General features: G+C 31.4%; 1 protein-coding gene across 1 annotated transcript; it reads left to right on the top strand.

Moving 5' to 3' along the window:
* Positions 1-7697: 7697 nt before the first annotated feature.
* Positions 7698-16792, top strand: LOC132931353 (uncharacterized). The gene is made up of 2 exons (XM_060997397.1): positions 7698-9057; positions 14581-16792. The coding sequence occupies exons 1-2, from the start codon at positions 9029-9031 to the stop codon at positions 16397-16399; spliced, it is 1848 nt and encodes a 615-aa protein (XP_060853380.1). The 5' UTR covers positions 7698-9028; the 3' UTR covers positions 16400-16792.
* The last annotated feature ends 11061 nt before the right edge of the window (positions 16793-27853 follow it).

The raw sequence follows: 27853 nt of genomic DNA, 5'->3' as shown, positions 1-27853 counted from the left end.
TTACGAAATCGCGTAAAATAACGATATATTACAATTTAAATATAGGTAATAATATAATATATCCAACTAATTATCATTGACTGACAAATCATCTCCGTTCAGAATCGTTTTTCGTATACAATACTACCCGTCGTTGCATTCAAATTTAACACATCCATTATAGTGACCAGTGACCTACTTTCCATCTCTACTATACAGCGGAGCGATACCCACGTTTTTTCATATTGAATAGGAGCAAATTTTCAGTTGTACAAATGTATTCTCTAGTCACACTTATAATATGTACATTTATATTCTAGAAAACATTCTGGTATATTTGTAGGTACTATCTTTTATGGCTTATCATAATTATTATTTCTTATCGTCTGTTATATTATATTATGTCTATATTTCATATCATTTTGCAGTTTTACATTCGTATTTGTATTTGCGTTTCAACTGTAAATTGTTTTCAAGAATTTTTTAATAAAAATGAAGTTTGTCTGTTAGTTTATGTTTTGATTGTTTCAATTTCAAAATTATTCAGTGTTGTCCATGTACTAGTTGTTATATAAAAATTGTTGTCCTCTTTACGGTGTCTAGTAGCGACATTTTATCCTCCAACCATTATACATATTTAACTTACTATTTTTTTTTTAGATGGCAGTACAGCAGATCATTCAATACACGCTGAGACATGAATTCACATTTCTACCTCTATGCTAAATATCAATATCCTACGTTGAAAATGTACTTGACGATACTGCTAATAATAATGGTTTTGTGCAACGTGCGTGTAATGGGTATTGAATTTAATTGATATTAAATTAATAGTAGTGTAACAAAAAGTCAGTGTCATGAAACCCTGACCATTAGATTATAAGCAAATGATTCTAATTTTCCATTATTGACATTCAATTATTACATTTAAGATGATACTTCATACAGACAATAAAAAATGATTTAATATCATAATTTTGATATGAAAATTTAAACAAATATTACAAAGTCATACTTTGAACTGCTTGTAAAACACTGTATTCTCAAGTTATTCTCCAACCACTATACATATTTAACTGAATATTTTTTATTTTTAGATGGCAGTACAGCAGATCACTCAATACATGCTGAGACATGAATTCACATTTCTACCACTATGCAAAATATCAACATCCTACGTTGAAAATGTACTAGACGATACTGCTAATAATAAGGGTTTTGTGCAACGTGCGTGTAATGGGTATTGAATTTAATTGATATTAAATTAATTGTAGTGTAATAAAAAGTCAGTGTCATGAAACTCTGACCATTAGATTATAAGCAAATGATTCTAATTTTCAATTACTGACATTCAAATATTACATTTAAGCTGATACTTCATAAACACAATAAAACATGATTTTACATGGTAATTTTAACAAATATTACAAAGTCATATTTTTAACTGCTTATAAAACACTCAATTCTCATGTTAGTGTCTAGAAACCTTGACTACTAAATGATGACAATGATTCTTATTGTATACAAGTATACAAGTATTACAAACTCTTATTATTTTAATATTGAAAAGCAGCAATTTTATGTTAATGTACAATTGTATTCTTTACTTATATTTCGTTTTACATTAAAACTCAACAAAACATTCTGGTAGATTTGTATTATCTCTTTTATTGCTAAGCATTATAATTATTTCTTTAACCATTATACATATTTAACTGACTATTTGTGTTTTAGATGGCAGTACTGCAGATCACTGGAGGCATGCTGAGACATGAATTAGCATTTCTATCACTAGGGAAAGTTACAACATTTTCCGTTGAAAATGGAATAGAAGGTACTGCTAATATTAATGGTTTTGTGCAACGTGCGTGTAATGGGTATTGGATGTAATTGATATTCAATTAATAGTATTGTTACAAAAAGTTAGTGTCACAAAACCCTAACCATTATATTAAGTAAATGGTTCTTATTTACCATTATTAACTTCCATATATTTCATTTAGGCTCATACTTAATAATAAACACTATAAAACGTGCTTATATATCATAATTTTGACTCATATTACAATTTCATATTTTTAGCTGCTCATAAAAATCTCAATTATCAAGTTAGTGTCATGAAACCTAGACAGTTATATTAAGTAAATGATTCTTATTTACCATTACCAACATCCATATTTGTCATTTAAGCTGATACTTCATAAACACTATAAAACATGTTTTTAATATGATAATATTGACTAATATTACAAATTCATACTTTGAACTGCCTGTAAAACACTGTATTCTCAAGTTATTCTCCAACCGTTATACATTATTAACTTACTACATTTTTTCAGATGGCAGTATATCAGATCAATCAAGGCACGCTGAGACACGAATTCACATTTCTACCACCAAGGAAAGAATCAACATGCTATGTTGAAAATGGACTAGAAGATACTGATAATAATATTGGATTTATGCAATGTGCGTGCAATGGTTATTGAATATAATTGATTCTAAATTAATAGCTGTGAAACAATTGAGATTTGTTAAATATCTGAATAAAATAATAGTAAACACCTTTAGCTTGTATTGTTTATTCTTAAAATTTACCTATGCTATAAATATATTTTATTTTTACTATATTTAAATGATCATTATAAAACATTTATAAAACACTCAAATATTAAGTTAAAGTTTAGAAGCTTTAACAATGGTTTAAGAAATTTACCATTATTATCTTTCAGGTGTTTCATTTAACCTGGTATTTTGAATACACTATAATACATGTTTTTATATGATAATTTTGACAAATTCCTATTTTAAACTGCTTATAAAACACTCAAAATTATTAAATGTATGCACCGACAGAGGGCGGTAGTGGGGACGACATCCGTCGGCCGATGCCCGATCGCCTCAGAGAAAAACTAGTTGGTTGTGTGCCGTTCACCGGACGGTCGTTTTAGAGTAACCGATCGTTGTTTTTGCTTAGCTTTTGCGTGTAGTTGTTGTTCATTTAATAAAGATTTTTGATATTATAAACGAATTGTTCATATTTTATGCCTGAAGTTAACACAAGTAAGTGTCTTGATTAAGAAAATGATTCTAATTTATCATTTTTAACTTGCACATGTTTCATTTAATCTGATATTTTTACTTCATAAAAACTATAAAATATGATTTTATAAGTTAATTTTGACGAATAATACAAATAATTATTTTTAGATTCTGAACGGAGTGATGAATGTATTGATTTTACAATGATGTTTGTATTATTTTTGTGTCCGTCATCACTTTTTGGAGTAGTAATAATGCTTCGTTTTTGACTTCAGCCCCTCTTTGAAAAGACAAAATCGATTTTTTGATTTTGCTGTAAGTCAAAAACGAATCATTGTAAATACATGAAATTTTCAACAAACGTTTATATTAGCGTTATCTATTTGCGATTAAAATTTTCAATATATTTTGACATTTTTTAAGCTACTTATAGATAATTGAAACTTATCGTAGTAAAAAATAAATCAAAAATCGTTAGTCACAATTTTTGTTTATAAGCATTTAAAGTTCAAATGTTTAAAAAATATATCAAAATCACGAAAATTTGCAAAGAATTTTGAAGTTGAAAATTCATAAAATCTTTGTGATTTATACTTAAGGTTAAAAAATCCAATACTAGGTTATCCATAAGTTTTCCTTCAAGTAACCGTAAAAAAATAAATCCATTGTCAATATAGAAAACATTTTATGTGCGTATGAAATATAATTTTTTACGAAATCGCGTAAAATAACGATATATTACAATTTAAATATAGGTAATAATATAATATATCCAACTAATTATCATTGACTGACAAATCATCTCCGTTCAGAATCGTTTTTCGTATACAATACTACCCGTCGTTGCATTCAAATTTAACACATCCATTATAGTGACCAGTGACCTACTTTCCATCTCTACTATACAGCGGAGCGATACCCACGTTTTTTCATATTGAATAGGAGCAAATTTTCAGTTGTACAAATGTATTCTCTAGTCACACTTATAATATGTACATTTATATTCTAGAAAACATTCTGGTATATTTGTAGGTACTATCTTTTATGGCTTATCATAATTATTATTTCTTATCGTCTGTTATATTATATTATGTCTATATTTCATATCATTTTGCAGTTTTACATTCGTATTTGTATTTGCGTTTCAACTGTAAATTGTTTTCAAGAATTTTTTAATAAAAATGAAGTTTGTCTGTTAGTTTATGTTTTGATTGTTTCAATTTCAAAATTATTCAGTGTTGTCCATGTACTAGTTGTTATATAAAAATTGTTGTCCTCTTTACGGTGTCTAGTAGCGACATTTTATCCTCCAACCATTATACATATTTAACTTACTATTTTTTTTTTAGATGGCAGTACAGCAGATCATTCAATACACGCTGAGACATGAATTCACATTTCTACCTCTATGCTAAATATCAATATCCTACGTTGAAAATGTACTTGACGATACTGCTAATAATAATGGTTTTGTGCAACGTGCGTGTAATGGGTATTGAATTTAATTGATATTAAATTAATAGTAGTGTAACAAAAAGTCAGTGTCATGAAACCCTGACCATTAGATTATAAGCAAATGATTCTAATTTTCCATTATTGACATTCAATTATTACATTTAAGATGATACTTCATACAGACAATAAAAAATGATTTAATATCATAATTTTGATATGAAAATTTAAACAAATATTACAAAGTCATACTTTGAACTGCTTGTAAAACACTGTATTCTCAAGTTATTCTCCAACCACTATACATATTTAACTGAATATTTTTTATTTTTAGATGGCAGTACAGCAGATCACTCAATACATGCTGAGACATGAATTCACATTTCTACCACTATGCAAAATATCAACATCCTACGTTGAAAATGTACTAGACGATACTGCTAATAATAAGGGTTTTGTGCAACGTGCGTGTAATGGGTATTGAATTTAATTGATATTAAATTAATTGTAGTGTAATAAAAAGTCAGTGTCATGAAACTCTGACCATTAGATTATAAGCAAATGATTCTAATTTTCAATTACTGACATTCAAATATTACATTTAAGCTGATACTTCATAAACACAATAAAACATGATTTTACATGGTAATTTTAACAAATATTACAAAGTCATATTTTTAACTGCTTATAAAACACTCAATTCTCATGTTAGTGTCTAGAAACCTTGACTACTAAATGATGACAATGATTCTTATTGTATACAAGTATACAAGTATTACAAACTCTTATTATTTTAATATTGAAAAGCAGCAATTTTATGTTAATGTACAATTGTATTCTTTACTTATATTTCGTTTTACATTAAAACTCAACAAAACATTCTGGTAGATTTGTATTATCTCTTTTATTGCTAAGCATTATAATTATTTCTTTAACCATTATACATATTTAACTGACTATTTGTGTTTTAGATGGCAGTACTGCAGATCACTGGAGGCATGCTGAGACATGAATTAGCATTTCTATCACTAGGGAAAGTTACAACATTTTCCGTTGAAAATGGAATAGAAGGTACTGCTAATATTAATGGTTTTGTGCAACGTGCGTGTAATGGGTATTGGATGTAATTGATATTCAATTAATAGTATTGTTACAAAAAGTTAGTGTCACAAAACCCTAACCATTATATTAAGTAAATGGTTCTTATTTACCATTATTAACTTCCATATATTTCATTTAGGCTCATACTTAATAATAAACACTATAAAACGTGCTTATATATCATAATTTTGACTCATATTACAATTTCATATTTTTAGCTGCTCATAAAAATCTCAATTATCAAGTTAGTGTCATGAAACCTAGACAGTTATATTAAGTAAATGATTCTTATTTACCATTACCAACATCCATATTTGTCATTTAAGCTGATACTTCATAAACACTATAAAACATGTTTTTAATATGATAATATTGACTAATATTACAAATTCATACTTTGAACTGCCTGTAAAACACTGTATTCTCAAGTTATTCTCCAACCGTTATACATTATTAACTTACTACATTTTTTCAGATGGCAGTATATCAGATCAATCAAGGCACGCTGAGACACGAATTCACATTTCTACCACCAAGGAAAGAATCAACATGCTATGTTGAAAATGGACTAGAAGATACTGATAATAATATTGGATTTATGCAATGTGCGTGCAATGGTTATTGAATATAATTGATTCTAAATTAATAGCTGTGAAACAATTGAGATTTGTTAAATATCTGAATAAAATAATAGTAAACACCTTTAGCTTGTATTGTTTATTCTTAAAATTTACCTATGCTATAAATATATTTTATTTTTACTATATTTAAATGATCATTATAAAACATTTATAAAACACTCAAATATTAAGTTAAAGTTTAGAAGCTTTAACAATGGTTTAAGAAATTTACCATTATTATCTTTCAGGTGTTTCATTTAACCTGGTATTTTGAATACACTATAATACATGTTTTTTATATGATAATTTTGACAAATTCCTATTTTAAACTGCTTATAAAACACTCAAAATTATTAAATGTATGCACCGACAGAGGGCGGTAGTGGGGACGACATCCGTCGGCCGATGCCCGATCGCCTCAGAGAAAAACTAGTTGGTTGTGTGCCGTTCACCGGACGGTCGTTTTAGAGTAACCGATCGTTGTTTTTGCTTAGCTTTTGCGTGTAGTTGTTGTTCATTTAATAAAGATTTTTGATATTATAAACGAATTGTTCATATTTTATGCCTGAAGTTAACACAAGTAAGTGTCTTGATTAAGAAAATGATTCTAATTTATCATTTTTAACTTGCACATGTTTCATTTAATCTGATATTTTTACTTCATAAAAACTATAAAATATGATTTTATAAGTTAATTTTGACGAATAATACAAATAATTATTTTTAGATTCTGAACGGAGTGATGAATGTATTGATTTTACAATGATGTTTGTATTATTTTTGTGTCCGTCATCACTTTTTGGAGTAGTAATAATGCTTCGTTTTTGACTTCAGCCCCTCTTTGAAAAGACAAAATCGATTTTTTGATTTTGCTGTAAGTCAAAAACGAATCATTGTAAATACATGAAATTTTCAACAAACGTTTATATTAGCGTTATCTATTTGCGATTAAAATTTTCAATATATTTTGACATTTTTTAAGCTACTTATAGATAATTGAAACTTATCGTAGTAAAAAATAAATCAAAAATCGTTAGTCACAATTTTTGTTTATAAGCATTTAAAGTTCAAATGTTTAAAAAATATATCAAAATCACGAAAATTTGCAAAGAATTTTGAAGTTGAAAATTCATAAAATCTTTGTGATTTATACTTAAGGTTAAAAAATCCAATACTAGGTTATCCATAAGTTTTCCTTCAAGTAACCGTAAAAAAATAAATCCATTGTCAATATAGAAAACATTTTATGTGCGTATGAAATATAATTTTTTACGAAATCGCGTAAAATAACGATATATTACAATTTAAATATAGGTAATAATATAATATATCCAACTAATTATCATTGACTGACAAATCATCTCCGTTCAGAATAGTTTTTCGTATACAATACTACCCGTCGTTGCATTCAAATTTAACACATCCATTATAGTGACCAGTGACCTACTTTCCATCTCTACTATACAGCGGAGCGATACCCACGTTTTTTCATATTGTGTTGTGAACCCCTGTCTGTATGCTATACACAGAATAGGATATAGTTATAATATAATATAATATAATATAGTATAGTGTGTAAGCATATTAACATGTGAACCGATAGAGTGACACGGTTTTAGGGAATTCGCTGTGTGGACAGTTTTGAGCCCGAGCGAGCCCCTACCGTGTCTCGCCGTCTGTATAATATTTAGTGTAGTCCTGACAGACCATCGAGCAGAGCCTCTGTTATTTTCTTAAGTCTAACAATTATTCTGTGTACTAATTTCTTTTAAAATTGATTATATTAATAAAGTATTAGTGATAACTTAAACACCGCGTATTTATTACTAACGAACAAACTCGGTTGTGGAGACGTCCATAACATTTTTGGTGGCAGCGGTGGGATCCGTAGATTCCAGTTCGTTAAACAATAAGTTAGTCAATGCCGTGTAATTTTGAGTTAAAGTAAATCTATGCTTATAATATAATTAAATACAAGAAGAAATTCTGAAGAAGAAAATCCGAAGTGTCCAGAAAATCTAAAACATCGAAGTATACAGAAATTCCAGTTTACAAGACGACAAGGAAGGGAGCCCGCAGTACCGCTGTACTCGTAGCGTCGCCCAAACTAATGGTTAGTAGCGCACGCACTCACACGAACGCGAATCCGTAATACGAGCATCACAGCCGCCGCGTCCGTTCGTGGTACCGCTGAAATTTATAAGCGCGCACACACACACGCAAACGACGCATAATACACGCGCCGCCGCCGCCGTGTCGATAGTGCCGCCCGAACCGAACGACACTCACTTACGCACGCACGCATTTGCCGTGTATGCTAGTTACGAAACCAGACGTCTGTGCCGCCGCCGAATATATATATATATATATATATATATATTATAATATAGTACCAGCAGCTGATAGCCGCTGAAAACACTGATATCCAGTGCACGACGCTCGTAATCAGCGCCGCCGTGAAGTGTAAACAAACAACACAACTCGCGTTAGCGTTTCGAATTCGTGATAACTGATAAGCGTTAAATTTAAAAGTACGCGATCGTTGTAATCGGTGTAAATACGCGATCGTCGTTATCAAATAAAATATATGCGACCGTTGTTTATTAACGACAAGTCGTAAGCAAGCAGAGAAACCCACTACAGGGTGTAGTGGTCCCCGCGCCAGCAGTTTCGGGGCTAGCGAACGTCGATTCCACAAGCGCAGTCGAAGAGGAAAGTCGTCGTTAACATCCAAGGAATTCGAGCCAAGCCAAGCAGAACATCAGTGCAGATCATTTGAGCATCCAGTAGAAGTGTTAAAAAAATCAGTAAAAAAAAAAAAAAAAATAAAAAACATGGCAAGGATCATTTTAACTGCACTACTGTAAGTAAAAAAAAAAATAATAAAGAAATAATAATAATAATAAAAAAAAAAATTTTTGAAACCATATCTCGACTACACTCCGTACTGATCGATAAGTACGTTTTTCTTTCTTATCTATTTTTGTTTTTTTTTATCATTATTATTTCTTTCTGTATAATTTAGAATCGTAAATCTGTAGTATTATTGTATTAATATAATATTAATATCGTAGTTAACATTAGCATTAATTTATAATTGCATGTAAACATACACACATATATATAAATATAGGTTAGCAATTCGTTAAGTATCAGCCAAGTAGATAAGTAGTTAATGAGCGGAAAACGGGAAAACGGGTTGGATAGATCGTCCCCAAATCCAGATAACGAATCGAGTGATCCAATAACACCGCCAAGTCCTACCCCTCGTGTAAGCTTACCAGTACGATTCTCAAATCCAGAAAATCCGACATCCGAACGTTCTATTGGGAATATCAGTACTGATAACATCTTCATCAGAACTGGCGTACTAATAGACCATAATTCAGAGTTAATACATAACGTCTCCGTAACTTTGGGGGAAGTAGATACTGTTTTGGGGGAAGTAGAAAATCAACTCAACCTTAATATCCTAGACCAAACCATTGAAGAAAATCTTTTAAATCAGACTATACCTTCCCCTCCTCTTAACTCCAGTTACCAAAACATGAATCAAGACATTCAGGAAGCAGTTCAGACAACGGGTATTAACGATAATACTCGACAAAGCATCATGGTAAATTCTGAAGGACAATCGAATACAGACACACAAGCAATATCAAATCCTCCAATAACTGAAGGAAACTCGGATCAATCAGGTGTCCGATATTCATTCGGACCCAGAGAAGAGACAATAGGATTGGAGGCTGCTCTAAAACTCTTGCCAGGCTCGTTCAGTGGAGACAAGCAGGAGGAGTTAGAGATATTTTTGGAAAAATGCGAGTTTGCGTTAGCATGCGCGCATGACCATGTACAGGCTCGACTACTCCAAGGAATACAAGTTAGACTGACAGGGAAAGCCCGTCAGGCAGTCAAGTTTAAGGAGATAAGACACTGGGCTGAACTAAAGGAAGCGTTAAAGTCTGCATTGGAACCGCAGAGGACGACCACATATCTATTCTCGGAGTTGTATTCGACGAGACAGAAAATCGGAGAAGACGTAACAAACTACGCCAACAGAATTGAGCAACTCCAAACACTCATCATAGAGCAAGAGACAAGTGGGCACAGTTGGGAGGTAGCCCAAGCGCTAGGAACGAGCATCAAGAAGCAAAGCATCCAAGTCTTTGTAGAGGGACTAGGACCTTTAAAGGACTTCATAAAGGCGAGGAATCCATTAACATTAGACAGGGCCATACAAGCAGCAAGGGAAGAAGAACGGGTCAGAAACTCGCAAGAAGCAACAAAGAAGTTATATGGGGCGCCTCACCAATCCACGAAGAAACCCACTTGTTTTCACTGCAATAAAGTCGGTCATATGGCGAAGGACTGTAGGAGCAAACCGACGACGACAAACTCAAAACCTTTTTCCGTAACGGCACCAGTTAGGAGTATTCAATGTAACTACTGTAAAAAACCAGGGCACATGCTGAAAGATTGCCGTAAAAGGAATTATGTAAACTCCAAAAAGGAAGGCAACCAGCAGGAAAACCAGCAGCAACCGGCCGCCAGCGGTGGGCGCCCGGTGAGCGAGTTAAAAAACACCGGCAACGACAGATCCTCTACTTCAAAGCAGAATTAGATGAAGATCATCTAACCTGCCACATTCAACAGACCATCAACAAAAAATCGAAGCTACTCTTAGATTCTGGGAGTGAGCTTAATTTAATAAAAATATCTTCCCTCGCAGATCAGACTATCGTGTATGAAGACGTCATATATCAGCTGAAGGGCATTAATGACCAGATAGTACACACAATGGGACAAACACAATTGGAACTATTTATCGAGGATAAAACTATAGTTGCAATGTTCCAAGTAGTTCATTCTGCATTCCCAATCCCAAACGATGGTATCCTTGGACGGCCATTTATGGTGGAAAACAAAATCATTCTGAATTACCAGACTAACGAAGTCATTATTCCTGACGGGGCTGAAATAGTGCTACAACCTCGCACTGAAACCCTCGTAGGAATAGAAGCAGGGAATCACGCGGAAGACAAAATAATCATCATTGAATGTCAAGAAATCACGAAATCAGTCTTGTGCAGTAATGCTGTAACCAGAGTACAAAACAAAAGGGTGTTAGCCACACTCATCAACCCAACCGAAGAAACAATAAGGCTAAAGACGCCCAATTTAAAGGAATTGGTCCACGAGGAGTTCAGGGAAGCTCTAATCCATTCGGTACAAGTCATGGATCAACAAGAAGAACCTCATGCAAACAGTAGTCGACTAAAACGATTGGAAGAAGCACTTAGAACCGATCATCTAAATTCGGAGGAAAAGGGATCATTAGTGGCCATCTGTCAAGATTACTCTGACATATTCTTCTTAGAAGGAGATCGGGTGACAGCAACTACAGCAGTGACACACGGAATCAAAACCTCAGAAGCGGTATCGCCAATTCACGTGAAGCCCTACCGTTTACCACAAAGGCATAGACAGGAAATTACGGACCAAATGGAGACCCTTGAACGGGAAGGTGTGATTACAGCTAGTGAATCGCCTTGGAACGCTCCACTCCTAGTAGTTCCGAAGAAACCCGACGTCAATGGCCAGGTTAAATACCGTGTCTGCGTGGATTTTCGCCGACTTAATGAGGTTACGATAGGGGATGCTTTTCCACTTCCGAACATCGTGGATATTTTGGACCAACTAGGGAGGTCAAAATATTACAGTACCTTGGATTTAGCCCATGGGTACCACCAAATCCCGATGGATCCCTCCGACCGTAGCAAAACAGCGTTTTCTACAGACCGGGGACATTTCGAATTTCAGCGAATGCCATTTGGTTTGAAGGGAGCTCCAGGGACATTCCAGAGGCTCATGAATAAAGTACTAATCGGTATAAACGGAATCAAAGCATTCGTATACCTAGATGACATAATCATCTATGCAAAAGATCTAAATGATCATTCACAGAAAATCACAGAGATTTTTCAGAGACTCCGCAAATACAATCTCAAACTTCAACCACTGAAATGCGAATTTCTCCGAAAAGAAGTCAATTATCTCGGACATCAAATCACTGACGAAGGAGTCAAGCCAGATCCTCAGAAGATAAGTTGTGTGAAACAATTTCCAATTCCAAGAAATGTGAGAGAGGTTAAGTCATTTTTAGGACTTTCAGGCTACTACAGAAGATTTATTAGAAACTATGGGCAGATCGCTAAGCCACTGACCTCATTGTTAAAAAAGGACGCAACGTTCAGATGGAGTGACCTTTGCCAAAAATCTTTTGAACAGTTAAAAGACCTCTTGACACAGGCACCTATATTACAATATCCGGACTTCTCTAAACCATTTAACTTGACTTGTGATGCAAGTGACTACGCGATCGGATGTGTACTGTCGCAAGGACCGATAGGAAAGGATTTGCCGATAGCATTTGCATCTCGTACTCTAAATAAGGCAGAAATCAACTACAACACCACCGAGAAGGAGCTAACCAGCATAGTATGGGGAATTAAGATATATAGACCTTATCTATTCGGACAAAAGTTTAATATAATTACCGATCATCGAGCACTAGTATGGTTGTTTAATATTACCGATCCAGGATCAAGACTCACTCGTTGGCGCCTCAAGCTGGAAGAGTACCAGTACACTATCCATTTCAAACCAGGAGTGAACAACACAAATGCTGACGCACTGAGTCGTATTCAAACGGTAACTACTAGAGCTCAGACCTCATCGAGTCATTACAACCAATCAGAACCTCCAGAAACTCAAGGAACCTCTTTAAAATCAGTAGACAACGAACACCTAGACCTAGAATCGAAAAGGGAAGTTGATACTGGTTATCAAGCATTTCTGGAAGCAGATGAAATTAAACTGGGTCCTACGAAGAAAATTTCCGAGCTAACAGGAGATCTGTTTTCCGTAGAGGCTGGAATCTCATTAGCACATTGTGTATCAGCAGATTTTAAAGCAAGGAAAGGAATTGCATTTGAATTCCGAACCCGATTTGGAAAATTTAATGAACTTCGTCGACAAAAATGCCAAATAACAGAGATTGCAACAATCAATGTGAACAATCATCAGGTGTTTTATATAATCACAAAAGAATTTTTCTGGCAAAAATCAAGTTATGAAATTCTCTTCCAAAGTCTACAGAACCTCAAGTCAATCTGCGTCAAGTATAAAGTTACGCAGCTCGCTTGTCCACGTCTAGGCTGCGACCTAGATGGACTGAAGTGGGAAGTCGTACGAAATATGTTAAGGTATACCTTCCGTGACTCTCCTGTGTATATTCAGATATACACTCGCGATGAGTTAACGACAGATAACAAACTACAGATCATAAAGGAATTTCACGAAAATCCACTTGGTGGACATCAAGGTGTAACGCGCACATATAATAAAATTTCACAGCAGTACCAATGGCAGGGTATGAGGGCACAAATCCGGAAATACATCAAGAAATGTCCTGCATGTCAAATCAACAAGACTCCAAACCGGACCATCAAAGAACCTATGGTAATAACAACTACTGCATCGAAACCATTCGAAAAAGTATTTATGGACATCGTAGGACCACTCAACAAGTCCTACCACGGGAATTCGTATATTTTAACTCTAATCGATGATTTTTCGAAATTCACTTGGGCGTGTGCCATGAAGGATCATGAAGCAAACACCGTCGCACAGCATTTTGTCACTCAATTTGTATGTCTGCATGGGCAACCTGAATCTCTAGTGACGGACTGTGGAACTGAATTCCTTAGTAAGGTTTTCAAGGAAGTATGCAAACTTTTAAATATCTCTCAAACATCGACCACCCCGTATCATCCGCAGAGTAACGGTAGCTTGGAGAGGAGTCACCGCACCTTAGGTGAATATTTAAGGAACTACTCTGGAAAAAATCCACAAAACTGGGATGTACATGTACCTTATGCAATGTACTGTCATAATTCTTCAGTACACACAGCCACAGGGTTTCAACCACATGAAATCGTGTACGGATATCCATTATCAATACCAAATTCGTTAAGTCGTAAGCCAGAACCTCAGTATAATTATCAAGATTATCAATACGAAATGAAACGTCTTATGCAAGAAACGCACCAGATGGTAACAGAGCAACAGATGAAATCAAAACAGAAATCGCAGGAGCGATATGATCGTACAGCCGTGCCTTTGAAAATCAATGAAGGTGATAAAGTCATAGTGCAAGAAAAAACAAGTAAAGGAAAATTATCACCTAAGTGGTTAGGACCATTCACAGTGGTGGAAACTAATGCGGACTCTCCGAATGTGACCATCTTAAAAAAAAATAAACATGTAAAATTGCACAAAAATCTCTTGAAGAAATTTCATGAATGAAATCTAAATTATGTTTCAGAACCTCAATGGTATGTCGTGGGCTTTCAAACTCTCAGAGCGGAAGTTTCCAAGTTACTTCATTTCAGAACTCATCGGGCTTATACTTTGAAGCAATGGGACCTCTTCGCATTTCCTACACCAATTGGGATTTTATCACTTACGTGAATCTAACAACTTATTACATGAAGTACCAAATACTCCAGAAATTCCATGACCAAACGGGCGATATTTGTATTCAATTGAAAAAAAGAGAGGATTCGATCTTAACTAGTGCGTGTACGGATTTCATACAATCCACGGTTCCGTTCATGCAAGAAATTGAATCAAATCTCAATTCTGTCATACGAATCCTTGGGTCAGACCACAGAACCTCTGAACATCCGAACCGACAATCTCGTGGGTTGATAAATGCAGTAGGAAGGCTAGCAAACATTCTTTTTGGAGTTTGCTCCGATCAGGATGCAGAATTCTTTTACAAAAACATTGAACATCTTGCTCGTTCCGAGGATAAATATGTTCATCTATCACAGGAACAGATACGCATAGTCTCTTCAGTCATAAATAACGTAAATTCCACCATGCATGAACTGCTAACAGATGATCAGAAATTGCAGCAGAATATAAACAGAATAGAAGAACAATCAAGGCATTCTGAGGCAACAATCAATGTATTGGAAATACAAAACACCTTCCTGGAACACACTGCAATATTGACAGTTTTCCTAAACCAATTTGCTTGGGAAACTCAAAACCTCCAATCCATTGTCAACTCAGCGTTAAATGGATTGATGCATACAAATGTCTACCCCCCATCTCAATTGATTCACGAACTTAAACAAATACAACTGACATTACCTTCTACACTAGAGCTACCTATAACTGAATCTCATTTATCTATCCCGGAATTATTCCGTACATCCAAGTTAAGCGTAGTGTACATCCAACAGAATCTCGTATTTGTAACCCGTATACCCTTATTGTCAAACCTTCGGTTTAACCTGTTTCATAATATTCCACTTCCGATACCTACAAATAAAGGTAATATATTAATCATTGAACCACAAGCTCAGTACTTGGCAATAAGCGATACTAACGAATATCATTTCAGTCTAACCGACGATCAGTATGAAAAATGTGAAACATTGTTCTCTTTTAAGTTATGTGTAAATCCTGAGGCTATTAGTAAATCTAAACACCAGGATAATTGTGAGGTATCTTTGTACAATTCCCCGTATCAAACGATAGGAGCTTGTAATTTCAAATATCTGAACCTAAATACTACAATCTGGCATAAGCTTTATCTACAAAACGCGTGGTTATATTATTGCATTTCGCAAGCAGTTACAGTAACATGCGCACAAAACTCTAGCAGAATCCTACTCAACGGTACAGGAAAAATTCAAATTTCCGATAATTGTGTTATATATACAGAAAATCTGATTTTAACACCATCAAGAACCCTATCATCAGAAATTCATAGAGATTTCGTTCCAGAAAATCCGAATCTGCACGCAATATTAAAAATGCCAGAAATAATTAACAGCCGTGTTCCCGAGCAAATAGATACAAATAAATATTTTAAAAATTTTAATCAGTTAGCTGAAGATGCTAAAAAACTGAAAGAATTATCTAAAATGTACAACGATACCAACATATTTGTAAATCCAGATCATCATTTTATTATAGTTTATTGTATTGTCATTTTAATAATAGTTATAATTCTGTACATGTTGATCAAATATAAGTGTAATCTACCTCGACTCTACAGACCGGAAATAGCAGAACCCCAGAATGTAGCAGAGTATGTGCAATCCACACACTCCCTTACAAAATTCTAAAACTTCAGAGCATCAGAACTCACGGATGAAGTGAAACATGGTGATCATTAGACCCCCATGTCTCATGTAGTCCGGGGGGTGTTGTGAACCCCTGTCTGTATGCTATACACAGAATAGGATATAGTTATAATATAATATAATATAATATAGTATAGTGTGTAAGCATATTAACATGTGAACCGATAGAGTGACACGGTTTTAGGGAATTCGCTGTGTGGACAGTTTTGAGCCCGAGCGAGCCCCTACCGTGTCTCGCCGTCTGTATAATATTTAGTGTAGTCCTGACAGACCATCGAGCAGAGCCTCTGTTATTTTCTTAAGTCTAACAATTATTCTGTGTACTAATTTCTTTTAAAATTGATTATATTAATAAAGTATTAGTGATAACTTAAACACCGCGTATTTATTACTAACGAACAAACTCGGTTGTGGAGACGTCCATAACAATTGAATAGGAGCAAATTTTCAGTTGTACAAATGTATTCTCTAGTCACACTTATAATATGTACATTTATATTCTAGAAAACATTCTGGTATATTTGTAGGTACTATCTTTTATGGCTTATCATAATTATTATTTCTTATCGTCTGTTATATTATATTATGTCTATATTTCATATCATTTTGCAGTTTTACATTCGTATTTGTATTTGCGTTTCAACTGTAAATTGTTTTCAAGAATTTTTTAATAAAAATGAAGTTTGTCTGTTAGTTTATGTTTTGATTGTTTCAATTTCAAAATTATTCAGTGTTGTCCATGTACTAGTTGTTATATAAAAATTGTTGTCCTCTTTACGGTGTCTAGTAGCGACATTTTATCCTCCAACCATTATACATATTTAACTTACTATTTTTTTTTTAGATGGCAGTACAGCAGATCATTCAATACACGCTGAGACATGAATTCACATTTCTACCTCTATGCTAAATATCAATATCCTACGTTGAAAATGTACTTGACGATACTGCTAATAATAATGGTTTTGTGCAACGTGCGTGTAATGGGTATTGAATTTAATTGATATTAAATTAATAGTAGTGTAACAAAAAGTCAGTGTCATGAAACCCTGACCATTAGATTATAAGCAAATGATTCTAATTTTCCATTATTGACATTCAATTATTACATTTAAGATGATACTTCATACAGACAATAAAAAATGATTTAATATCATAATTTTGATATGAAAATTTAAACAAATATTACAAAGTCATACTTTGAACTGCTTGTAAAACACTGTATTCTCAAGTTATTCTCCAACCACTATACATATTTAACTGAATATTTTTTATTTTTAGATGGCAGTACAGCAGATCACTCAATACATGCTGAGACATGAATTCACATTTCTACCACTATGCAAAATATCAACATCCTACGTTGAAAATGTACTAGACGATACTGCTAATAATAAGGGTTTTGTGCAACGTGCGTGTAATGGGTATTGAATTTAATTGATATTAAATTAATTGTAGTGTAATAAAAAGTCAGTGTCATGAAACTCTGACCATTAGATTATAAGCAAATGATTCTAATTTTCAATTACTGACATTCAAATATTACATTTAAGCTGATACTTCATAAACACAATAAAACATGATTTTACATGGTAATTTTAACAAATATTACAAAGTCATATTTTTAACTGCTTATAAAACACTCAATTCTCATGTTAGTGTCTAGAAACCTTGACTACTAAATGATGACAATGATTCTTATTGTATACAAGTATACAAGTATTACAAACTCTTATTATTTTAATATTGAAAAGCAGCAATTTTATGTTAATGTACAATTGTATTCTTTACTTATATTTCGTTTTACATTAAAACTCAACAAAACATTCTGGTAGATTTGTATTATCTCTTTTATTGCTAAGCATTATAATTATTTCTTTAACCATTATACATATTTAACTGACTATTTGTGTTTTAGATGGCAGTACTGCAGATCACTGGAGGCATGCTGAGACATGAATTAGCATTTCTATCACTAGGGAAAGTTACAACATTTTCCGTTGAAAATGGAATAGAAGGTACTGCTAATATTAATGGTTTTGTGCAACGTGCGTGTAATGGTTATTGGATGTAATTGATATTCAATTAATAGTATTGTTACAAAAAGTTAGTGTCACAAAACCCTAACCATTATATTAAGTAAATGGTTCTTATTTACCATTATTAACTTCCATATATTTCATTTAGGCTCATACTTAATAATAAACACTATAAAACGTGCTTATATATCATAATTTTGACTCATATTACAATTTCATATTTTTAGCTGCTCATAAAAATCTCAATTATCAAGTTAGTGTCATGAAACCTAGACAGTTATATTAAGTAAATGATTCTTATTTACCATTACCAACATCCATATTTGTCATTTAAGCTGATACTTCATAAACACTATAAAACATGTTTTTAATATGATAATATTGACTAATATTACAAATTCATACTTTGAACTGCCTGTAAAACACTGTATTCTCAAGTTATTCTCCAACCGTTATACATTATTAACTTACTACATTTTTTCAGATGGCAGTATATCAGATCAATCAAGGCACGCTGAGACACGAATTCACATTTCTACCACCAAGGAAAGAATCAACATGCTATGTTGAAAATGGACTAGAAGATACTGATAATAATATTGGATTTATGCAATGTGCGTGCAATGGTTATTGAATATAATTGATTCTAAATTAATAGCTGTGAAACAATTGAGATTTGTTAAATATCTGAATAAAATAATAGTAAACACCTTTAGCTTGTATTGTTTATTCTTAAAATTTACCTATGCTATAAATATATTTTATTTTTACTATATTTAAATGATCATTATAAAACATTTATAAAACACTCAAATATTAAGTTAAAGTTTAGAAGCTTTAACAATGGTTTAAGAAATTTACCATTATTATCTTTCAGGTGTTTCATTTAACCTGGTATTTTGAATACACTATAATACATGTTTTTATATGATAATTTTGACAAATTCCTATTTTAAACTGCTTATAAAACACTCAAAATTATTAAATGTATGCACCGACAGAGGGCGGTAGTGGGGGACGACATCCGTCGGCCGATGCCCGATCGCCTCAGAGAAAAACTAGTTGGTTGTGTGCCGTTCACCGGACGGTCGTTTTAGAGTAACCGATCGTTGTTTTTGCTTAGCTTTTGCGTGTAGTTGTTGTTCATTTAATAAAGATTTTTGATATTATAAACGAATTGTTCATATTTTATGCCTGAAGTTAACACAAGTAAGTGTCTTGATTAAGAAAATGATTCTAATTTATCATTTTTAACTTGCACATGTTTCATTTAATCTGATATTTTTACTTCATAAAAACTATAAAATATGATTTTATAAGTTAATTTTGACGAATAATACAAATAATTATTTTTAGATTCTGAACGGAGTGATGAATGTATTGATTTTACAATGATGTTTGTATTATTTTTGTGTCCGTCATCACTTTTTGGAGTAGTAATAATGCTTCGTTTTTGACTTCAGCCCCTCTTTGAAAAGACAAAATCGATTTTTTGATTTTGCTGTAAGTCAAAAACGAATCATTGTAAATACATGAAATTTTCAACAAACGTTTATATTAGCGTTATCTATTTGCGATTAAAATTTTCAATATATTTTGACATTTTTTAAGCTACTTATAGATAATTGAAACTTATCGTAGTAAAAAATAAATCAAAAATCGTTAGTCACAATTTTTGTTTATAAGCATTTAAAGTTCAAATGTTTAAAAAATATATCAAAATCACGAAAATTTGCAAAGAATTTTGAAGTTGAAAATTCATAAAATCTTTGTGATTTATACTTAAGGTTAAAAAATCCAATACTAGGTTATCCATAAGTTTTCCTTCAAGTAACCGTAAAAAAATAAATCCATTGTCAATATAGAAAACATTTTATGTGCGTATGAAATATAATTTTTTACGAAATCGCGTAAAATAACGATATATTACAATTTAAATATAGGTAATAATATAATATATCCAACTAATTATCATTGACTGACAAATCATCTCCGTTCAGAATCGTTTTTCGTATACAATACTACCCGTCGTTGCATTCAAATTTAACACATCCATTATAGTGACCAGTGACCTACTTTCCATCTCTACTATACAGCGGAGCGATACCCACGTTTTTTCATATTGAATAGGAGCAAATTTTCAGTTGTACAAATGTATTCTCTAGTCACACTTATAATATGTACATTTATATTCTAGAAAACATTCTGGTATATTTGTAGGTACTATCTTTTATGGCTTATCATAATTATTATTTCTTATCGTCTGTTATATTATATTATGTCTATATTTCATATCATTTTGCAGTTTTACATTCGTATTTGTATTTGCGTTTCAACTGTAAATTGTTTTCAAGAATTTTTTAATAAAAATGAAGTTTGTCTGTTAGTTTATGTTTTGATTGTTTCAATTTCAAAATTATTCAGTGTTGTCCATGTACTAGTTGTTATATAAAAATTGTTGTCCTCTTTACGGTGTCTAGTAGCGACATTTTATCCTCCAACCATTATACATATTTAACTTACTATTTTTTTTTTTAGATGGCAGTACAGCAGATCATTCAATACACGCTGAGACATGAATTCACATTTCTACCTCTATGCTAAATATCAATATCCTACGTTGAAAATGTACTTGACGATACTGCTAATAATAATGGTTTTGTGCAACGTGCGTGTAATGGGTATTGAATTTAATTGATATTAAATTAATAGTAGTGTAACAAAAAGTCAGTGTCATGAAACCCTGACCATTAGATTATAAGCAAATGATTCTAATTTTCCATTATTGACATTCAATTATTACATTTAAGATGATACTTCATACAGACAATAAAAAATGATTTAATATCATAATTTTGATATGAAAATTTAAACAAATATTACAAAGTCATACTTTGAACTGCTTGTAAAACACTGTATTCTCAAGTTATTCTCCAACCACTATACATATTTAACTGAATATTTTTTATTTTTAGATGGCAGTACAGCAGATCACTCAATACATGCTGAGACATGAATTCACATTTCTACCACTATGCAAAATATCAACATCCTACGTTGAAAATGTACTAGACGATACTGCTAATAATAAGGGTTTTGTGCAACGTGCGTGTAATGGGTATTGAATTTAATTGATATTAAATTAATTGTAGTGTAATAAAAAGTCAGTGTCATGAAACTCTGACCATTAGATTATAAGCAAATGATTCTAATTTTCAATTACTGACATTCAAATATTACATTTAAGCTGATACTTCATAAACACAATAAAACATGATTTTACATGGTAATTTTAACAAATATTACAAAGTCATATTTTTAACTGCTTATAAAACACTCAATTCTCATGTTAGTGTCTAGAAACCTTGACTACTAAATGATGACAATGATTCTTATTGTATACAAGTATACAAGTATTACAAACTCTTATTATTTTAATATTGAAAAGCAGCAATTTTATGTTAATGTACAATTGTATTCTTTACTTATATTTCGTTTTACATTAAAACTCAACAAAACATTCTGGTAGATTTGTACTATCTCTTTTATTGCTAAGCATTATAATTATTTCTTTAACCATTATACATATTTAACTGACTATTTGTGTTTTAGATGGCAGTACTGCAGATCACTGGAGGCATGCTGAGACATGAATTAGCATTTCTATCACTAGGGAAAGTTACAACATTTTCCGTTGAAAATGGAATAGAAGGTACTGCTAATATTAATGGTTTTGTGCAACGTGCGTGTAATGGGTATTGGATGTAATTGATATTCAATTAATAGTATTGTTACAAAAAGTTAGTGTCACAAAACCCTAACCATTATATTAAGTAAATGGTTCTTATTTACCATTATTAACTTCCATATATTTCATTTAGGCTCATACTTAATAATAAACACTATAAAACGTGCTTATATATCATAATTTTGACTCATATTACAATTTCATATTTTTAGCTGCTCATAAAAATCTCAATTATCAAGTTAGTGTCATGAAACCTAGACAGTTATATTAAGTAAATGATTCTTATTTACCATTACCAACATCCATATTTGTCATTTAAGCTGATACTTCATAAACACTATAAAACATGTTTTTAATATGATAATATTGACTAATATTACAAATTCATACTTTGAACTGCCTGTAAAACACTGTATTCTCAAGTTATTCTCCAACCGTTATACATTATTAACTTACTACATTTTTTCAGATGGCAGTATATCAGATCAATCAAGGCACGCTGAGACACGAATTCACATTTCTACCACCAAGGAAAGAATCAACATGCTATGTTGAAAATGGACTAGAAGATACTGATAATAATATTGGATTTATGCAATGTGCGTGCAATGGTTATTGAATATAATTGATTCTAAATTAATAGCTGTGAAACAATTGAGATTTGTTAAATATCTGAATAAAATAATAGTAAACACCTTTAGCTTGTATTGTTTATTCTTAAAATTTACCTATGCTATAAATATATTTTATTTTTACTATATTTAAATGATCATTATAAAACATTTATAAAACACTCAAATATTAAGTTAAAGTTTAGAAGCTTTAACAATGGTTTAAGAAATTTACCATTATTATCTTTCAGGTGTTTCATTTAACCTGGTATTTTGAATACACTATAATACATGTTTTTATATGATAATTTTGACAAATTCCTATTTTAAACTGCTTATAAAACACTCAAAATTATTAAATGTATGCACCGACAGAGGGCGGTAGTGGGGGACGACATCCGTCGGCCGATGCCCGATCGCCTCAGAGAAAAACTAGTTGGTTGTGTGCCGTTCACCGGACGGTCGTTTTAGAGTAACCGATCGTTGTTTTTGCTTAGCTTTTGCGTGTAGTTGTTGTTCATTTAATAAAGATTTTTGATATTATAAACGAATTGTTCATATTTTATGCCTGAAGTTAACACAAGTAAGTGTCTTGATTAAGAAAATGATTCTAATTTATCATTTTTAACTTGCACATGTTTCATTTAATCTGATATTTTTACTTCATAAAAACTATAAAATATGATTTTATAAGTTAATTTTGACGAATAATACAAATAATTATTTTTAGATTCTGAACGGAGTGATGAATGTATTGATTTTACAATGATGTTTGTATTATTTTTGTGTCCGTCATCACTTTTTGGAGTAGTAATAATGCTTCGTTTTTGACTTCAGCCCCTCTTTGAAAAGACAAAATCGATTTTTTGATTTTGCTGTAAGTCAAAAACGAATCATTGTAAATACATGAAATTTTCAACAAACGTTTATATTAGCGTTATCTATTTGCGATTAAAATTTTCAATATATTTTGACATTTTTTAAGCTACTTATAGATAATTGAAACTTATCGTAGTAAAAAATAAATCAAAAATCGTTAGTCACAATTTTTTGTTTATAAGCATTTAAAGTTCAAATGTTTAAAAAATATATCAAAATCACGAAAATTTGCAAAGAATTTTGAAGTTGAAAATTCATAAAATCTTTGTGATTTATACTTAAGGTTAAAAAAATCCAATACTAGGTTATCCATAAGTTTTCCTTCAAGTAACCGTAAAAAAATAAATCCATTGTCAATATAGAAAACATTTTATGTGCGTATGAAATATAATTTTTTACGAAATCGCGTAAAATAACGATATATTACAATTTAAATATAGGTAATAATATAATATATCCAACTAATTATCATTGACTGACAAATCATCTCCGTTCAGAATCGTTTTTCGTATACAATACTACCCGTCGTTGCATTCAAATTTAACACATCCATTATAGTGACCAGTGACCTACTTTCCATCTCTACTATACAGCGGAGCGATACCCACGTTTTTTCATATTGAATAGGAGCAAATTTTCAGTTGTACAAATGTATTCTCTAGTCACACTTATAATATGTACATTTATATTCTAGAAAACATTCTGGTATATTTGTAGGTACTATCTTTTATGGCTTATCATAATTATTATTTCTTATCGTCTGTTATATTATATTATGTCTATATTTCATATCATTTTGCAGTTTTACATTCGTATTTGTATTTGCGTTTCAACTGTAAATTGTTTTCAAGAATTTTTTAATAAAAATGAAGTTTGTCTGTTAGTTTATGTTTTGATTGTTTCAATTTCAAAATTATTCAGTGTTGTCCATGTACTAGTTGTTATATAAAAAATTGTTGTCCTCTTTACGGTGTCTAGTAGCGACATTTTATCCTCCAACCATTATACATATTTAACTTACTATTTTTTTTTTAGATGGCAGTACAGCAGATCATTCAATACACGCTGAGACATGAATTCACATTTCTACCTCTATGCTAAATATCAATATCCTACGTTGAAAATGTACTTGACGATACTGCTAATAATAATGGTTTTGTGCAACGTGCGTGTAATGGGTATTGAATTTAATTGATATTAAATTAATAGTAGTGTAACAAAAAGTCAGTGTCATGAAACCCTGACCATTAGATTATAAGCAAATGATTCTAATTTTCCATTATTGACATTCAATTATTACATTTAAGATGATACTTCATACAGACAATAAAAAATGATTTAATATCATAATTTTGATATGAAAATTTAAACAAATATTACAAAGTCATACTTTGAACTGCTTGTAAAACACTGTATTCTCAAGTTATTCTCCAACCACTATACATATTTAACTGAATATTTTTTATTTTTAGATGGCAGTACAGCAGATCACTCAATACATGCTGAGACATGAATTCACATTTCTACCACTATGCAAAATATCAACATCCTACGTTGAAAATGTACTAGACGATACTGCTAATAATAAGGGTTTTGTGCAACGTGCGTGTAATGGGTATTGAATTTAATTGATATTAAATTAATTGTAGTGTAATAAAAAGTCAGTGTCATGAAACTCTGACCATTAGATTATAAGCAAATGATTCTAATTTTCAATTACTGACATTCAAATATTAACATTTAAGCTGATACTTCATAAACACAATAAAACATGATTTTACATGGTAATTTTAACAAATATTACAAAGTCATATTTTTAACTGCTTATAAAACACTCAATTCTCATGTTAGTGTCTAGAAACCTTGACTACTAAATGATGACAATGATTCTTATTGTATACAAGTATACAAGTATTACAAACTCTTATTATTTTAATATTGAAAAGCAGCAATTTTATGTTAATGTACAATTGTATTCTTTACTTATATTTCGTTTTACATTAAAACTCAACAAAACATTCTGGTAGATTTTGTACTATCTCTTTTATTGCTAAGCATTATAATTATTTCTTTAACCATTATACATATTTAACTGACTATTTGTGTTTTAGATGGCAGTACTGCAGATCACTGGAGGCATGCTGAGACATGAATTAGCATTTCTATCACTAGGGAAAGTTACAACATTTTCCGTTGAAAATGGAATAGAAGGTACTGCTAATATTAATGGTTTTGTGCAACGTGCGTGTAATGGGTATTGGATGTAATTGATATTCAATTAATAGTATTGTTACAAAAAGTTAGTGTCACAAAACCCTAACCATTATATTAAGTAAATGGTTCTTATTTACCATTATTAACTTCCATATATTTCATTTAGGCTCATACTTAATAATAAACACTATAAAACGTGCTTATATATCATAATTTTGACTCATATTACAATTTCATATTTTTAGCTGCTCATAAAAATCTCAATTATCAAGTTAGTGTCATGAAACCTAGACAGTTATATTAAGTAAATGATTCTTATTTACCATTACCAACATCCATATTTGTCATTTAAGCTGATACTTCATAAACACTATAAAACATGTTTTTAATATGATAATATTGACTAATATTACAAATTCATACTTTGAACTGCCTGTAAAACACTGTATTCTCAAGTTATTCTCCAACCGTTATACATTATTAACTTACTACATTTTTTCAGATGGCAGTATATCAGATCAATCAAGGCACGCTGAGACACGAATTCACATTTCTACCACCAAGGAAAGAATCAACATGCTATGTTGAAAATGGACTAGAAGATACTGATAATAATATTGGATTTATGCAATGTGCGTGCAATGGTTATTGAATATAATTGATTCTAAATTAATAGCTGTGAAACAATTGAGATTTGTTAAATATCTGAATAAAATAATAGTAAACACCTTTAGCTTGTATTGTTTATTCTTAAAATTTACCTATGCTATAAATATATTTTATTTTTACTATATTTAAATGATCATTATAAAACATTTATAAAACACTCAAATATTAAGTTAAAGTTTAGAAGCTTTAACAATGGTTTAAGAAATTTACCATTATTATCTTTCAGGTGTTTCATTTAACCTGGTATTTTGAATACACTATAATACATGTTTTTATATGATAATTTTGACAAATTCCTATTTTAAACTGCTTATAAAACACTCAAAATTATTAAATGTATGCACCGACAGAGGGCGGTAGTGGGGGACGACATCCGTCGGCCGATGCCCGATCGCCTCAGAGAAAAACTAGTTGGTTGTGTGCCGTTCACCGGACGGTCGTTTTAGAGTAACCGATCGTTGTTTTTACTTAGCTTTTGCGTGTAGTTGTTGTTCATTTAATAAAGATTTTTGATATTATAAACGAATTGTTCATATTTTATGCCTGAAGTTAACACAAGTAAGTGTCTTGATTAAGAAAATGATTCTAATTTATCATTTTTAACTTGCACATGTTTCATTTAATCTGATATTTTTACTTCATAAAAACTATAAAATATGATTTTATAAGTTAATTTTGACGAATAATACAAATAATTATTTTTAGATTCTGAACGGAGTGATTGAATGTATTGATTTTACAATGATGTTTGTATTATTTTTGTGTCCGTCATCACTTTTTGGAGTAGTAATTAATGCTTCGTTTTTGACTTCAGCCCCTCTTTGAAAAGACAAAATCGATTTTTTGATTTTGCTGTAAGTCAAAAACGAATCATTGTAAATACATGAAATTTTCAACAAACGTTTATATTAGCGTTATCTATTTGCGATTAAATTTTCAATATATTTTGACATTTTTTAAGCTACTTATAGATAATTGAAACTTATCGTAGTAAAAAATAAATCAAAAATCGTTAGTCACAATTTTTGTTTATAAGCATTTAAAGTTCAAATGTTTAAAAAATATATCAAAATCACGAAAATTTGCAAAGAATTTTGAAGTTGAAAATTCATAAAATCTTTGTGATTTATACTTAAGGTTAAAAAATCCAATACTAGGTTATCCATAAGTTTTCCTTCAAGTAACCGTAAAAAAATAAATCCATTGTCAATATAGAAAACATTTTATGTGCGTATGAAATATAATTTTTTACGAAATCGCGTAAAATAACGATATA

This window comes from Rhopalosiphum padi, unplaced genomic scaffold (assembly GCF_020882245.1).
Source record: "Rhopalosiphum padi isolate XX-2018 unplaced genomic scaffold, ASM2088224v1 scaffold1, whole genome shotgun sequence".
NCBI classification, from domain to species: domain Eukaryota; kingdom Metazoa; phylum Arthropoda; class Insecta; order Hemiptera; family Aphididae; genus Rhopalosiphum; species Rhopalosiphum padi.
The sequence above is the reverse complement of the archived record's forward strand: the minus strand, read 5'-3'. Positions and strand labels throughout refer to the sequence as shown.